The sequence below is a fragment of the Ursus arctos genome, unplaced genomic scaffold (assembly GCF_023065955.2).
Source record: "Ursus arctos isolate Adak ecotype North America unplaced genomic scaffold, UrsArc2.0 scaffold_2, whole genome shotgun sequence".
Taxonomy (NCBI): Eukaryota; Metazoa; Chordata; class Mammalia; order Carnivora; family Ursidae; genus Ursus; species Ursus arctos.
Genome location: NW_026622874.1, coordinates 41,934,931 through 41,950,534, shown reverse-complemented (window position 1 = coordinate 41,950,534; position 15,604 = coordinate 41,934,931). Strand labels below are relative to the sequence as shown.

Below are 15,604 nucleotides of genomic sequence, written 5' to 3'. Positions count from 1 at the left end.
AAGTACTGCTGTAGCAGTCTCAAAATTTTTATATACATTTCATTTTCATTTAAATCTACATGAATGTTTTCTAATATTCCTTGTGATTTCTTCTTTAACCTGTCAATTATTTAGAATTTCGTTGCTTAATTTCCAAATATTTATTTTTTCCTGAATAGATTCGTTCTCTTCTATCAGATTTTTTTTTGTGGTATGATTGCTATACAAAGAACAGCAAAAAAAAAATACAGAATAACTTTTAAGACATAGAAATAAAATACAAATAATATAAACACAATAAAGAAGTTTTTTTTAAAAAGCATTAACAGATGACTTGCAGAATAGTAATTCTGCCTTTTTAGGGAAATTTAGTTGCTAGACCAACCTCTGGCAAAATGTATCAGAGGAAGTATAAATTAAGATTATTAGGGCAAAAATGTTTAAACATCAGATACAGAGGAAACTCAATCCTTGTCAATGCACTGAAAAAAATATGCCAAGATATTTACAACAAATAAGAAATATTTTTTGATCAAATATAAAATACTTCTACACTTAGAAATCAAAAATATAAGAAATAGAATATATGAGATAGAAGTAGAAAATATTAGTAAGGATGAATTAATTGTATTCAGTGAAATATTTCTTTGAATTGACTACAAAATCTTGGGTAACTGAAAGGACTTATAAGACTTCCCAGCATACACTCACGTAAGGCCTCTAATGAAATAAAAACACGACAGGAGAAAGCATAATCAGGGAATCATAGAGAGGTCCAAAAGCCTCCAGGTAGAGCCATCCAGAGTCTTCCTCAGTTGAACAGGACACGCTTTGTTTTCAGATTATGAGCTGTCACGATACATGTGAGGTATCTCAGTTCTCCGTTAGCTCAAACACAAGTTTATAGGGAAATCTTGCATCCCTTGCTGGTCATGCAATGGCAGCCGGGCTGTCTAATCTGTTCAACAGGGTCCATTTCATTAGCCTATCTCTTAGCAGTGTAGGCAAGCTAGTAAACAGTACCTCCACAGAGTTTTGAACTTTAAACAACACACTATAAATCATTAGTGACCATATCTAATTACCTCAGCCAAGAGTCTGTATCAAATAATTGATCATTAACTACATGTAATTCTTCCTCTGGCTAATTAGCTCCCATTCCACATCTTGTGAGGGTTTTAATCCAATCACAATGCATTTGATTATAGATATCTGTCAACAAGATTCTGACATCAGTATTTATTTAGTGCCTCTTACTGAGTGGACAATTCAGTTAGAACATCCTAATGGTTAGAAATAATTAAAAATAAATTTTACATAGATTATGCAAGATTTGTCACAGGAAGATACTACAAGTAAGACGGTGAGTATATAAACCACATGTGATATATTAAAGTGCTCTACTGAAGAGTATAACATGTTTAAACATAGAACATGTTATTATTTGATCAATGATATATTATTATTGAGTTTTCTGTTTAATTGTCTTTTTAATATGTTTAACTTATGATTTTTAATCAAGAAATCTAATTTTAATATTTTTAGAAGTTAGAGCACAGTCATGCCCCCCTCCACCTCAGATTCCCAATGCTCAAAACATGACGACGACGGTGAATTATCAGGATGGAGAAAAAGTATCTGTTGTCTGTCAAGACAATTATATAATTCAGGATGGAAAAGAAATTGTGTGCAAAGATGGAAGATGGCAGTCAATACCACGCTGTGCTGGTCAGTAGCACATAACTTGCTTTACAACATTCTTTCAAATGAGGTTAATAGTCACCTGTGCTTTGTGTAAAGGAACAAAATGAAGACCTTTCTCTGTATCTTTTTCACTTTACCCTGGAACAGTAAATTACAAACTAAGTATACAGATCAGTCAGCATTCTTTCACTTCTACTGTGAAATGAACAGACAAAAACTTTGGATTATTGTGCAAATACCAAGAAAATTTCTGTTTACGCCTATTTTACTCCTCATGATGAACAGGACAAGAATGAAGGGGCATAGTGAAGAAGTAGATAACAGCACAGATTTTATGGAAACACATATGCTTGCAAATTTCAAATGTTTTTCCGTTTTTCAGTAATTCAATTTGTTCAAGGTATCCTTATTTTAAAATCCCAAGTGGTATTTGGTTGCATTTTTCAATCTAAACATTATCTGTACTTGACCCTTTGATCTTCTTCCTTAATACAGAAAAACTCCGGTGTCTTCAACCACCTCATATAGAACATGGAACCATTAAATCATCTGAATTTTCAGAAGTAGAAGAAACATTGAAACCTAAGCTTTACCCACATGGCAGCAAATTAAGTTACACTTGTGAGGAAGGTTTCAGGATATCTGAAAATGATGAGATAACGTGCCAGATGGGAAAGTGGAGTTCTCTACCCTGGTGTGTAGGTGAGGACAGTATGCAAACTAAAATTCTGGTTTCAATTTTCAATACAATCCATTAAACATAATTGTCATCAAAGTCATGAGGAAGAATCCTTTAGGTTTCTAAATATCTACAATCATTTATATCTAAATATCTAAAATCATTTATATAATTATGTACTTTACCAAACAATTTTCACATAATCAAATCTATCCCATTTTTGTTAATTTTATTGATTCATTATAGAATCACTTTTAATTCTGGCAGTTGTTTAATTAAACTAGATGTGTAGTGCAATTGAACCTACCTATTTATATAGGTATGCCTCTTCATAATCCTACCTATTTATATAAGTTGTACTGTTTGCTTTTCCACCAGGTTTTTAAAATTTTTGTTTGTTTTTCCTATGTCCTTCCTGATTTCTTACAATATATGGTACTTATCTTAAGTGATTCTCAATGTTCTTCTTTTTATTATTTATTATATTGGTTTAAGAAGCACTGATAGTCTTTTCATAACTATATTGACATTTTTATTTTTTAATTTTTATTATTTTTTATATTATATTTTTATTATATTAGTTTCAGGTGTACAATGTAGTGATTCATCACTTCCATACAACACCAGGTGCTCATCACAGCAAGTGCCCCCCTTAATCCCTTTCACCTATTTCACCCATTCTCCCACCCACCTCCCCTCTGGTAACCATCAATCTGTTCTCTCTGTTAAGAGTCTATTTCTTGATTTGCCTCTCTCTCTCTTTTTTTGCTCATTTGCTTTGTTTCTTGAATTCCACATGAGTGAGATCATGTAGCATTTGTCTTCCTCTGATTTATTTGCCTTAGCATTATACTCTCTAGCTCCGTCGTCATTGCAACTGGCAAGATTTCATTCCTTTTTTATGGCTGAGAATTGACTTACTACCTTTTCTTCATCCATTCAATGGACATTTGGGCTGCTTCCATATCTTGGCTATGGTAAATAATGCTGCTATAAACATCAGGGTACATGTATCCCTTTGAATTAGTATTTTTGTATGCTTTCAGTAAATACCCAGTGGTGCAATTGCTGGTTCATTAAGTTGCTCTACTTTTAACTTTTTGAGGAACCTCCATACTGTTCTTGAGAGTGTCTGTGCCAGTTTGCATTCCCACCAACAGTGCAAGAGGGTTCCCCTTTCTCTGCATACTTACCAGCACCTGTTTGTTTCTTGTGGGTTTCTTTTTTTTTTTTCTTTTTTTTTTTTAGCCATTCTGACAAGTGTGAGGTGGTATCTCATTGATGTTTTAATTTGTATTTCCCTAATGATGAGTGATGGGTATCTTTTCATGTTTGTTGGCCATCTGTAGTCTTCTTTGGAAAAATATCTATTCATGTTTTCTGCCCATTTTTAACTGGATTATTCATTTTTCGGGTGCTGAGTTTTACAAGTTCTTTGTATATTTTGGATACTAACCCTTTATCAGATATGTCATTTGCAAATATCTTCTCCCATTCCATAGGCTACCTTTTAGTTTTGTTGATTGTTTCCTTCTCTGTGTAGAAGCTTTTTATTTTGACGTAGCCCCAATAATTTATTTATGCTTTTGTTTCCCTTGCCTCAGGAGACATATCTAGAAGGAAGCTGCTACACCCGATAATATATTGAGATTTTTAGTTTCAAGTTTTTGCTCAGGTTGCCAGCTGGACACACATCAGAATGGTGGTTTTAGGAAGCATTTGTGCACCTTCTCTGTGTTATGATTGTAGCTCCTGTGTTATCATTTCTTTTCAAATAATACTGCCAAATATGGCAACCAATACATAAAAGTAAATTCAGAGTTAATGAAACATGGAGTCATGCTTTCATTTTTTTTTTTTTTTTTTAGGGCTCCCTTGCGCACCACCAGAATATGTGGTTCCACATAGTATTCCACCTCGCAAATCAGGCACTTACCAGTATGGAGAAGAAATAGTGTACGAATGTGCGGAAGGTTTTGGGATTAATGGATCTGCATCTATAAAATGTTTAGGAGGAAAATGGTCCCATCCACCAAAATGCATAAGTATAGTGTATTTAATTTTACCCTAAGGTTAATCAATATTCTTAATTTAGAGCATAAATGGTATAACTATGAAACTAGGCAGTAATTCTAGAATTTAACAAGGTATCTCTGGAAAGTTGTGGAGTCTGCTAGAGAATTAATAACCCTAGTAGTAATAAAGTGTGACAGCGGAAGCCAAATTATTTCACTTTCACGTTGCTTTGTGTGCACGTTGGACAACCTCTGATACATGTCCTCAGATGCCTCATCTCTGTTCCTGGATCACAGCTGGTCCCTGCTCAGCAATCTCATCATTACTCAATTTACTGTTAGTTTATCAGTTATCTCCCTATAAGTATATAGTTTTCTAAGATAGCTGACATAAATAAAAGTAACAGATTTTGACAGAAGCACAAAATACAAATACATACGTAATGTAGGTGGCTTGTATGGGAAAAAGAAATTGAACGGAAGAAGTGTGACATCAAGCAGTACATGTATCCCTATCTTTTCAGGTTTCCCACATAATCATCCCCATGTTTTACGTTCGACAAACACAGGACTTTTCAATATAATTAACCCAAAAGACTTCTAACACAGTTTTTCAACTTATAAGAAAAATTGAGTACAGTGCTCATTGGTTGATGGGTACCTGTTTCTACATTATAGTTATTGGTCATCATGTATTTTAAAAGATTTACCAAGCAAGTACGTATTCTTTTTCTTTCAGAAACGGACTGTGTTGGCTTACCTGACTTTGGTAATGCCATACCCATAGGCCTGATGAAGGAATCATATAGGTCAGAAGAAAAAGTGACTTATACATGTCCAAGATATTATGAATTGGATGGACCCAATTTTATACAGTGTATTAAGAGCCAATGGATAGGAAAGCCAATATGCAAAGGTACTTTGATAAAATTTTAGAATGTATTCATCAAAATGCCTTAAGTAATACAATACAGAATTCTCTCCAACATCATTTAAACAATGGACATAGATAATTTTGGGGGCCAGGTCAAAGAAGGTTTATGCTTTAACATAAAGGGATGAAATTGTGTACTCACTGGTTAATCTTAAAGCCCAGTGGTTCTCAAACTATGGTGTCTGGAATAGAAGCATCAGCGTCTTCTGGGAAATTGTTAGAAATGCAAATGCAAATTAACTGGCTCACTCAGACCTGTGGAGTCAAAAACTCTGGCGCTACTACCCTGAAAGTGTCTTAACAATTCCCAAGAGATTCGAGCTGTACTCCCATTTAGGAACCATAGCTATAGCCTATTATACTTTACATTCACCTGAATCTCACTGGTGAATTGTACATTACTCCTTGAAATGTCCTTAAGCATTTGCAAAATATATATATGCGTGTGTATGTGTGTGTATATATATCTATATATGTGTGTGTGTATGTACATATATAGATATATATACACATATTAAAGAGTGTTTTTATAAATTATACATTTATTTTTCTGTTATTTTTCCACATCTCCTGTTTGGATCCTCAGTTAATCATCTTTCCTTCAACTATAGTCTGTTTCAAAGCATGTTAACTCTTCATTTATTCTCTAAGGAAGTGCCTACTGTGTTTATTTCTCTAAGGGCCTAAAATTACATTCACAAACAGGATGATTGCAAGCCAATTTCTGACATCAAATAATCTTTTTATTATAATTTTCTTGTGGTTTATAAATTCATTTTGAATTTATGTAATTTGTAATGGTGATTTTACTAAAAAAGGGAAACATCCAGAAAAACTCTCATTTTCATAGAAGTGTAAATCTTATCAAAGATATTGCTTTATCTCCTTTTCTTCAATCTTATATGTAAATTTCTTAAAATTGGCACTCCTTCATGACAGGTTAACTGTTGATTTTAAATCCCCCTTGGGGTATATATGGAATCCCGTTCCTTGATTTGCTACTCAAAATGATCATTACATTATAGATGCTACTTTTTTCTTTCTACTCAGATAGTTCCTGTGAGAAGCCACCCAAAGTGAAAAATGCTATCATACTAAGTGAGAAGCTTAGTTATCTACCTGGTCAGACTGCACGTTATGAATGCAACAAACCTTTTGACTTGTTTGGGGAAGTAGAAGTGACATGTTTAAATGGGACCTGGACGGAACCACCTAAGTGTGCAGGTAAAGTATCTTATTTCCCCTCAAGTTTTAGAGAATATATTAGGGACTAAATATGTCAATACAAATATATACTGGTGTAGTTCTTATGGAATCTTTTTTTTATCTCAAATAAAATGATGGTGCTTAAAATCCAATTTTTTCTTCTTGTAGACTGCATAGTGATATTATATATTTACTTTGTGAAAGATTTGGCCAGATTAGGACAGTTGGAAACATGGAAAATTCTCTCTCTCTCATTTTTTTTTTTTAGAGAGAGAGAGGGAGAGCATGAGTGTAAGCAGTGCGGGGAGGAGCAGAGGGGAGGGAGAGAGAGAATCTTTAGCAGACTCCATGCTGAGCATGGAGGCCAACGTGGGGCTTGATCTCAGGACCCTGAGAGCATGACCTGAGCAGAAATCAAGAGTCGGATGCTTAATCAACTGAGCCACCCAGAAAATTCTCTATCTTAAGTATTAAGACACTCAGTTATTTCCTGAGGAATAAATGTATTAAAGATATGTTGGGGGTGGGGGCTGGGTGGCTCAGCCAGTTGAGCATCAGTCTCTTGATTTCAGGTCAGGTCATGATCTCAGGGTCCTGTTTTGGGTTCCACACTCATAAGGAGTCTGCTTGTCCTTCCTCTGGTCCTCCCCCCACTCTATCTCTCTCTCAAATAAATAAATCTTTTTTAAAAAAATGGTATGTTGAGGACATTTCACAGCCCTATGAAATTTCACTTTGAGACGCACAATGAGCAGCTGGGGCATGTTCATGGAACGTAATATAAATTTGGGCTTCTTCAGCATGTGGATTATATAAAGGGAAGTTACTAGCTGAGCTCAACCAGGGAATCAGTGTATATAGAAAAAAAGTCTGAGAACTTGGTCATAGGACACTCCAGTATTTAGTGTTTAAGAGAAGCCAAAAGAGGGGCGCCTGGGTGGCACAGCGGTTAAGCGTCTGCCTTCGGCTCAGGGCGTGATCCCGGCGTTATGGGATCGAGCCCCACATCAGGCTCTTCCACTGTGAGCCTGCTTCTTCCTCTCCCACTCCCCCTGCTTGTGTTCCCTCTCTCGCTGGCTGTCTCTATCTCTGTCAAATAAATAAATAAAATCTTTAAAAAAAAAAAAAAAAAAGAGAAGCCAAAAGAAGAGCTATTATAGCCACTTGTTTTTCAAATCAACTTTTGCCTGGCATAGGTATTTTCCAGTCTTTTACTTTCAGCCCATCTATGTCTTCATGTTGAAGTTAGTTTCTTTTAGTTGCCACATAGTCGGCTCTTGTTTATGTGTCCACTCTGTCATTTTCAGTCTTTTACTGAAGTATTTAAGCCATTTATACTTAAAGTAATTATTGATAGATTAGGGTCTGTGTCAGCCATTTGATTATTTGTCTTGCGTTGCTTTTTTTCCTCGTTTCTCACTCCAATTTTTTTTTTAATTTTGCCATTCCTGTGGATTTTTGGAACATTTCAAAATAATTTTATTTTTATATGTCTTTATTGTTTTGGAGTATATCTCTTTGTATAGCTTTATCCGTGCTTGCTCAAGGGACTAAAATGCACATGTATAGCTTGTCACTCCCTCCTCCCCACTCTGGTTTTGACATTTTACCACTTCAAGTGAAATGAGGAAACCTTACTTCCACGTAGGTCCGGTCACCCTCTCCACATTTTATTTTATTTTATTATTTTATTTTATTTTATTTTATTTTATTTTATTTTATTTTATTTTATTTATATACTGACAGTGAAAGGGGGGGAGTGGCAGATGGAGAGGGAAAAAAAAGATCTTAAGCAGACTCTATGCCAAGCTCAGAGCCTGACAGAGGGCTCAGATTCACAACCCTGAGATCATGACCTGAGCTAAAGTCAAGAGTGGACGCTTAACCAACTGACTGAGCCACCCAGGCACCCCTACCTTCCCCACATTTCAAACATAAATGTCTTAACTATTCCTTCTACATATATGGAGCACCATATCAAATGATACAATGTTGCACAAACATCAAACCTAACAAAGTCCTTAGGAAAAAGAGAGTCCATTATATTTACCCTTACTTTCCCAGTCCATTGTTTTTAATTCCTTCATGAAGTTTCAGTCCTCGTGCTGTTATCTTTTCCCTGATATTTGAAAAATTCCTTTAGCAATTCTTTAAAGACAGATCTGCTGGAGCTAAATGCTCTGCTTTCCTTTGTCTCAGAATATCTCTTTTCTCCCTTAAAACCCTAAAGGATAGAATCACGGGATATAACCCTCAGGGCTGACAGTTCTTGTCTTCTAGCACTTGAAAAATGTCACTTCTTTCTGGCTTGATAGTCACAGATGAGAAGCCCACTGACATTTGATTCCTTTTTCCCTTATAGGTTTGCATAATTTCTATGTAGCTGCTTTTGAGACTTTTTTTCTTTTTCTTTAGTTTTCCTCAGTTTGATTGTGACATATCTTGGCATGAATTTCTTTGGGTTTGTCCTGTTTGGCTTTTTCAATATGAATGTTTATGCTTTCTGCCCAATTTGTGAAATTTTCAGTCAGTATTTTTGGAAGTTTTTTTGGTTTAGTTTTCAGTCTATTTTCAAAGTGAGTAGTTTATATTCTATATTCAAGTTTATTTATCCTTCTGTATTCTGTAATCCATGATTGAGCCCAGGCAGTGAGGTTTTTTTTTAATTCCATTCTTAGATTTTTCAGTTCTATAATTCCCACTGGATTTTTAAAAACCATCGTCAAATAATTCCAATATCTGTGTCATCTCAGTGTTGTGATCTGTTGATTATCTTTTCTCTTTTGAGAGTTTCCTGGTCTTTGGTATGAAGAGTGATATTCAATTGTATTCTAGACATTTCAGGTGTTGTGTTTTAAGACTCTGGATTTTACTGAAATCTCTTATTTATCAGACCTCCATTACAGTAGAGTGCAAGTCCAGGCTTCCCACTTGGCCTCCACTGACGCCATGGAAACTGAAGAGGCGTCTTGTTCCCTCACTGTGGATAGAGTCTAGGCTCCTCACTTGACCTCTGTTGATCACTGTTGGTCTCTGATCAGCATGGGGAGAGTGTTGGTCAAGGTTTCTTCAATGACGTCTTTCAGGAGTAATTCAAGTATTGTAGAAAAATACATACATATTTCTGTCTTGCTAGAATACTCCTTTCTTGAGCCTTTGGCTAAAGAGAGCAGGCAATTCTTGGGACTTTTTTTTCCCCCTGAGATTGATATCATTTCTGGGTTCCAATCTTCTTCAGTGCCCAGTCCAGTATGCGTAGAAAGCAACATGAAAATCCAAACAACTCACTGCAGTATAATTCCTTGAAAATCAAGACCTCTGATCAGATCAATGTCTTCTCTACATCTTTCACAATCTCTTTTGTTGGTTTTTATAATATGTTCAGGATTTTTAGTGATATTGAGCAGAAGGAATAAGCAGAAAGGTTTCTACCTCATCATGTCCAGAACAGGAAGCCAGCAATTCCCTCTCCCATTACACAAATGCGTAATTCTTTGACTTTAAAGAAGTTGATGTTCCTTTTGTAATAAAAATGAAAATCAATAAATAATGATTAAAGATCCAATAGACACTGCAGTATGTTGTATGTAACAAGAAAGTTTCTTTGTTTCTATTAGCTATCCATCCATTCAGTATTTATTTGTCAGAGAGAGAGCACAATTAGGGGGAGATGCAGGCAGAGGGAGAAGCAGGCTCCCTGCTGAGCAAGGAGGCTGAAGTGGGTCTCGAGCCCAAGACCCTGGGATCACGACTCGAGCAGAAGGCAGATGCTTAACCGACTTAGCCACCCAGGCATCCCAAATAAAATCTTAAAAAAAAAATAAAATGAAATAAAATTTCTTCAAAGAACCATTTCTCTCAGCAGGAATCACAGGTCTTGATATTGCAAATTGTGCTATATTTTTAGTCGCTTTATTTCAACCTGTTTTTCTTTGGTCTTTCAATAAATCAAATAAATATTTTTTTTAGATTCTAAAGGAAAATGTGGGCCTCCTCCACCTATTGACAATGGAGACATTACCTCATTCCCATTACAAGTATATGCTCCAGGATCAACAGTAGAGTACAAATGCCAGGCCTTCTACGCACTTGAGGGACAAAGGACCATAACATGCAGAGATGGACAGTGGTCATCACCACCAAAATGCTTAGGTAAATATTTCAATATTCTCATGGATCTTGGGAAAATCAGTATAATAGATGTTTTGCTGTTATTAATAGAATTTTCATGGATTAACAAACACTTGTTGAATGCTGACTACCAAATACTAATATGTGAAGAAATAAAGTTGGAAAAAAAAACTCTTGTTCAAGCAAAAGATCCTTTAATGAAAGGACTCAATTTCTTCATATTAAAATTGACATTATGAATCTTTGATTATAACATTTAATTATCACACCTTAAACATAGTCCCTCATTTTACATGACTAATCATTTAAAGTGATTTAAATCGAGATGATGGATTTTCAATGAATTGGTTTGGAAAAGATTTTGAAAACAAAGCCCTGGATTGATGTTGAAGATTCTACTTGAAAGTCTGAAATCCTGTTTTCAATGTTTTATGTTCTTCTTTTTTTTTTATATTCAGAGGCCTGTACAGTATCAGAAGACATCATGAGAAGACATAACATACGATTTCGATGGTCTAACGAGAAAAAACTTTATTCTAGATCAGAGGATATCATTGAATTTGTTTGTACGTATGGATATCGTAAAAAGACCCCACAGCATACATTCCGAGTCACCTGTCGGGAAGGGAAACTGACCTATCCTGTTTGTGGATAAAACAATGGTAAAGATACAGTCCTAAAATTAAAATACGTACATTTACTCAGAACTTTTCATTATCAATTCAATTCTCAGTTTATTTTGTCAAGTATTGTGTAACTCATTTGTATTCATAAATCAGAATTTGTATTAAATATCATGTGGATGATGTAATTATAATCAGAGAGATGAATAAATCACTTCTTAAAAGCATCTCATTAAAACGTGGCAAACCAAAATGCTTTGTGTCCTACTTATAAAATACCTACGGCAAGAAATTAGATTCAATCCCTACAGTGCCTACTTGTATCCATCTTTCCCTCTGACTTTCTCAAAGCTCCTTCTGTAACTTCTGGGGCTGCCTGAGACTCTCCATTTCAGAGGAAATGGGAGAAATGCTTTTCTCCATCTTTAAGATAATTTTACTTCAAAAATACATAAAAACCTAACTCTGTCATACCTATGTTAGTAATAAGATGTAAGTAGTTATTATTTACTTTTGCTTATCTACTAAATGATGAAATGCAAGATCTTCGACAAGATGGCTATCTAGCACACATAAAAATTCAAACAAATCATAAAGAGAAATTAGAATCTAACTGGGTACATCACTGTCATAATATAACATGAAAAGTGACCAAAAAATCCGATATCAAGTATAAACACACACACACGCACACAATACACACACACACAGCATATGCTTTGATCACGGCATAAATGTTTATAGAACAGAGATTGTCAGGAAGTACAATGAAATATTTATAACTACAGTTGAATTTAGAGATGCTAGGGGTAAGAGTTGGTGGTTAAGTCCTTAATGCTCACCTCTATTTTCCATGTTTTCTATCTTTAATATGTGTCACCTTGGAACCACAATAAAGGTGGTTATATTAATGGGGTGCCTGGCTGGCTCAGCCAGTGGAGCGTGCTCACAATCTCCGGGTCATGAGTTCAAGCCCCACGTTGGGTGTAGAGATTACTTAAATATGTAAATAAACATTTTTAAAAATAAAATAAATAAAAAGATACATTAAAAGTAAGATGATATATGTTGAGAATTATGAGGGCCTCTTTGGTAATGATCTTCAAATCTAATGACATCATGATTTTGCTGCTATGGAGGGTTTTGGAAACATTCAACCATGAGACTCTGAAATATGATTTTTATGTTCATACATTTCAAACAACGTAATTAGTTTAAATCAGTTGACCATAAACATTTTTAACTTCTAGGAAAACTTGAAGATGAAAATAAAGATATAATTAAGGTAAAAATATTTTAAGGTGATACCTTATTACTTCATTTTGCATCAAATCAAGTGGCATTCTTCGAATGAGAAACCTGGCTGTCTCTAATGGAGTCAATTTAGCTAAATCTGAGTCACAGGTGACAGCCAGTTTTCTCACGTTTAAAGGACATTGTTATAATTGGCAAGTTATCTTTGCTGTTAATACTGGTATATATACTATTTTTCCAAAACCTTTCACCTAATGCTTGTGGAACCTATTTATGATACTTAACCTGTAATCAATATAGCTTATAACTAATCATTTTTATTGTTGGCGTAGTGATTTTTAAAACAAATTCTATTCTTTTTCTTCACTCGTTAATTGTCATTCTTGTGTGAAGATGAGTGTTGATGTGCCAACTCCTTAAAACTTTAACCAAAAAAGATTTGGTAAATCGTTATTTTTGCTTTTTAATTTCCAATTTTTGGAATAAGGATTTGATGATAGTGACCTGTGATGGCTTTAAAGATTTTTTTCTTTTTTCTTTTTTTTTTTTTAGCATTCTATCAGCATGGATTCATGAATTTTTATTTACTCAATTTGTCACAAGCAATATAGTCATTATTCTTTAAATCTCAAATTATCCCAAATTTGGCTAGTGAGTGCCTCTTGAAACTGGCTCCTGATTGCTTTGTATGCCCACCAGTCTTTGAGTGTTTCATTTCTTTTTAGCACAACACCATGCTCCAGGCCCGCTGAATACTTCCCTGACCAACGCCCATAATCATACAGCTTTCCAAAAAGGTCTGATCCTTTTTATCGGGCAATAGTATTCAGAACACAAGAATTGTGCTATTGGTACTAGATGGGAATGTTCGATATTGTTGAAATGTTGAAATTCTTAAATGTCTTTTTGCTTGTCAGAAATCTGAAATAGAAATGAAATTTAAAATTCATTGGCTCCTGTTGGATCTAACAGTTCAGTGTTATAAATAATACAAGGCTAAGAAACTTTTAAATACATTTTCTGTCTTTTCTCTTTATTCATATATTCTTAATTTCAATATTTTTAAAAATAATATTAAAAGTGTAATGTAAACATGACTATTAGCAGTTAAACTACTGAGTGAAGGTTAAAATGGCTTTGCATTTATTTTGTCCTGGGATGTTTGGCTCTGAGTGTAAATACTCTCTTCAAAAATGACTTGAAATAATCCTTACCTCTGATTGGCTCTCTTACCAAATTAATAGTTTTACACTTATTTGCATTAGTACTTTTTTTCAATTTAGATTTCGCTTCTTCCTCTTTTAAGCTAAACTTTTTTTAAAATATGAAAAACACCAAGATTTTTAAAAATATTTTATTTATTTATTTCAGAGAGAGAAAGAAAGAGAGAGAGGAGGGAGGGGCACAGGGAGAGAAAGTGAAACTCAAGCAGACTCAGCTGTGTCTGATCCCGATGTGGGGCTCGATCTGACCACTCTTTCATGACCTGAGCTGAAAACCAAGAGGGAGGCGTTTAACCAACTGAGCCACCCAGGTGCCCCAAAAGCCTACATGCTTCAAAAGTCAAAGAAATACGAGAAGTATGCAGAGTAGTCTTACTTCCACTGTAATTCTTCCCTCATTTAATAAAGTTATATTTTTATTAGTTTCTGACATCCTTCCAGTATTCATTAATCTCCTTTTTTTAATAGAGAAGGGAGATTATTTTACACATTTACCTGTACCTTGCTATTTTCGTATTTATTTATTATTTATTTAATTATGGTATCTATTTCTAATATTCCCTTGAATAACCTTCCTCAGCTCCCTGGGCAGAAGTGCCTCAGTAGCTGTGCTACAATCCACCTAGTCCACAACACAGTCTGGCATCGCAGCCCCCCCTCCCTAAGTGTCACTGGGGTCGGGGCCCAAAGGGAGAAGGTTCTGTGGCACTGTCCTCCTCTGGGCTCCTCTGACTTTGGCCTTGTGGCTACAGAATAAAGGTCTAGTGGGTCAGAAATGTAGGAGGAGCCCACCTTGGGGGGCGGGCGGCCCCTAGGTGGGTTTAGGAGCGTCTCCAAGAATTGTGGTAGTGAGCAGACACTGTCGAAGGCCTCATCTTTGGACAGCCAATGTGGAATTTTTCTTTGTGTAACTGTGTCATCCAATCAAACAATTAGGATTTTTTTTCTTGGTGGATAGACACTCTGACCTTAACTTTTCATATGCAAAATTTAATTTAGTAGGGGCCAGAACCCCAGGTGTGCACAGCAGTCCCTCTCAGGGAAACCCAATCTCTCACCCCTGTGAGAGAATTTTTAAATATATTACTGGAAATTTGCAATGCACTGCGTAGCATATCACATACATTATCCCAATCGTTTCTAATGGAAACTCCGTGAGGTAGGTATTACATCCGCATCTTTCAGAGAATGCAAGTTTCAGAAAGAATAAGCTGTTGCCACATGATCACAGTGACCGGGAGAAACCAACTCATAATTTGAACCTAATCTGTCTCACAGATTTTTTTTTATAAGCAAGGTTATTTCATTAGTTTTGGAAACAACCTCCCCTCCCAAAATAACACCTGAACGCAAAACGCAATAACGCTTTGAAGAATTTACCTAGAAGCGGCCAAAGTATTTTAAAATACATTTGAAGATCTTTTGTTTTCTCCTCATAACATGCGGGGCAAACCTGGGACAAGGGTGGATTCTCTGTTACTATTATTATCATTCCACGTAAAGTTAAAAACTAGGAGAAAATCCTGAGACCTCTAGCATACAATAAAAAGGAAAGACTTTAATAAAAGCCCTTAAGAAAATTATTTGAGAGGACTGCAAAAGTAATAAAACACAAGAGTTCAATTAGTTTTGTGGAAATTAAACTGAACTAAACTGAATGGAACACGAGCTGGCACAGTTCCCACCGAACAGAACCTAACACCGATGGAGTGGACATTAACGAAGTCAAGGTTGCCACTGCCTGGTCAACAGAGACCTGCACACGCCAGCAATTCGCGCAGGCGCAGAGCCGAGCAGAGGGAGCGCGACGGAGCGGGAATCCGCCCCGCCTTCCCCAGGCCCCGCCCACCCTGCTT

The 15,604-nt window shown here is 35.6% G+C and overlaps 1 protein-coding gene across 5 annotated transcripts in view; it reads left to right on the top strand.

Moving 5' to 3' along the window:
- The window catches only part of LOC125283496 (complement factor H-like), a 41,557-nt gene extending 30,033 nt beyond the window's left edge, over positions 1-11,524 (top strand). For 3 of the 5 annotated variants that reach the window (XM_057315421.1, XM_057315420.1, XM_048225457.2), the window contains 6 exons: positions 1,525-1,707; positions 2,179-2,385; positions 4,231-4,407; positions 5,117-5,293; positions 6,362-6,535; positions 10,487-10,902. In XM_057315421.1, the coding sequence (XP_057171404.1) occupies positions 1,525-1,707; positions 2,179-2,385; positions 4,231-4,407; positions 5,117-5,293; positions 6,362-6,535; positions 10,487-10,887 (1,319 nt within the window). In that variant the 3' untranslated portion in view covers positions 10,888-10,902. Of the gene's footprint in view, positions 1-1,524; positions 1,708-2,178; positions 2,386-4,230; positions 4,408-5,116; positions 5,294-6,361; positions 6,536-10,486; positions 10,903-11,106 lie in introns of those variants that run through there. The other 2 variants (XM_048225456.2, XM_048225455.2) reach the window with 1 other exon arrangement.
- Positions 11,525-15,604: the final 4,080 nt, after the last annotated feature.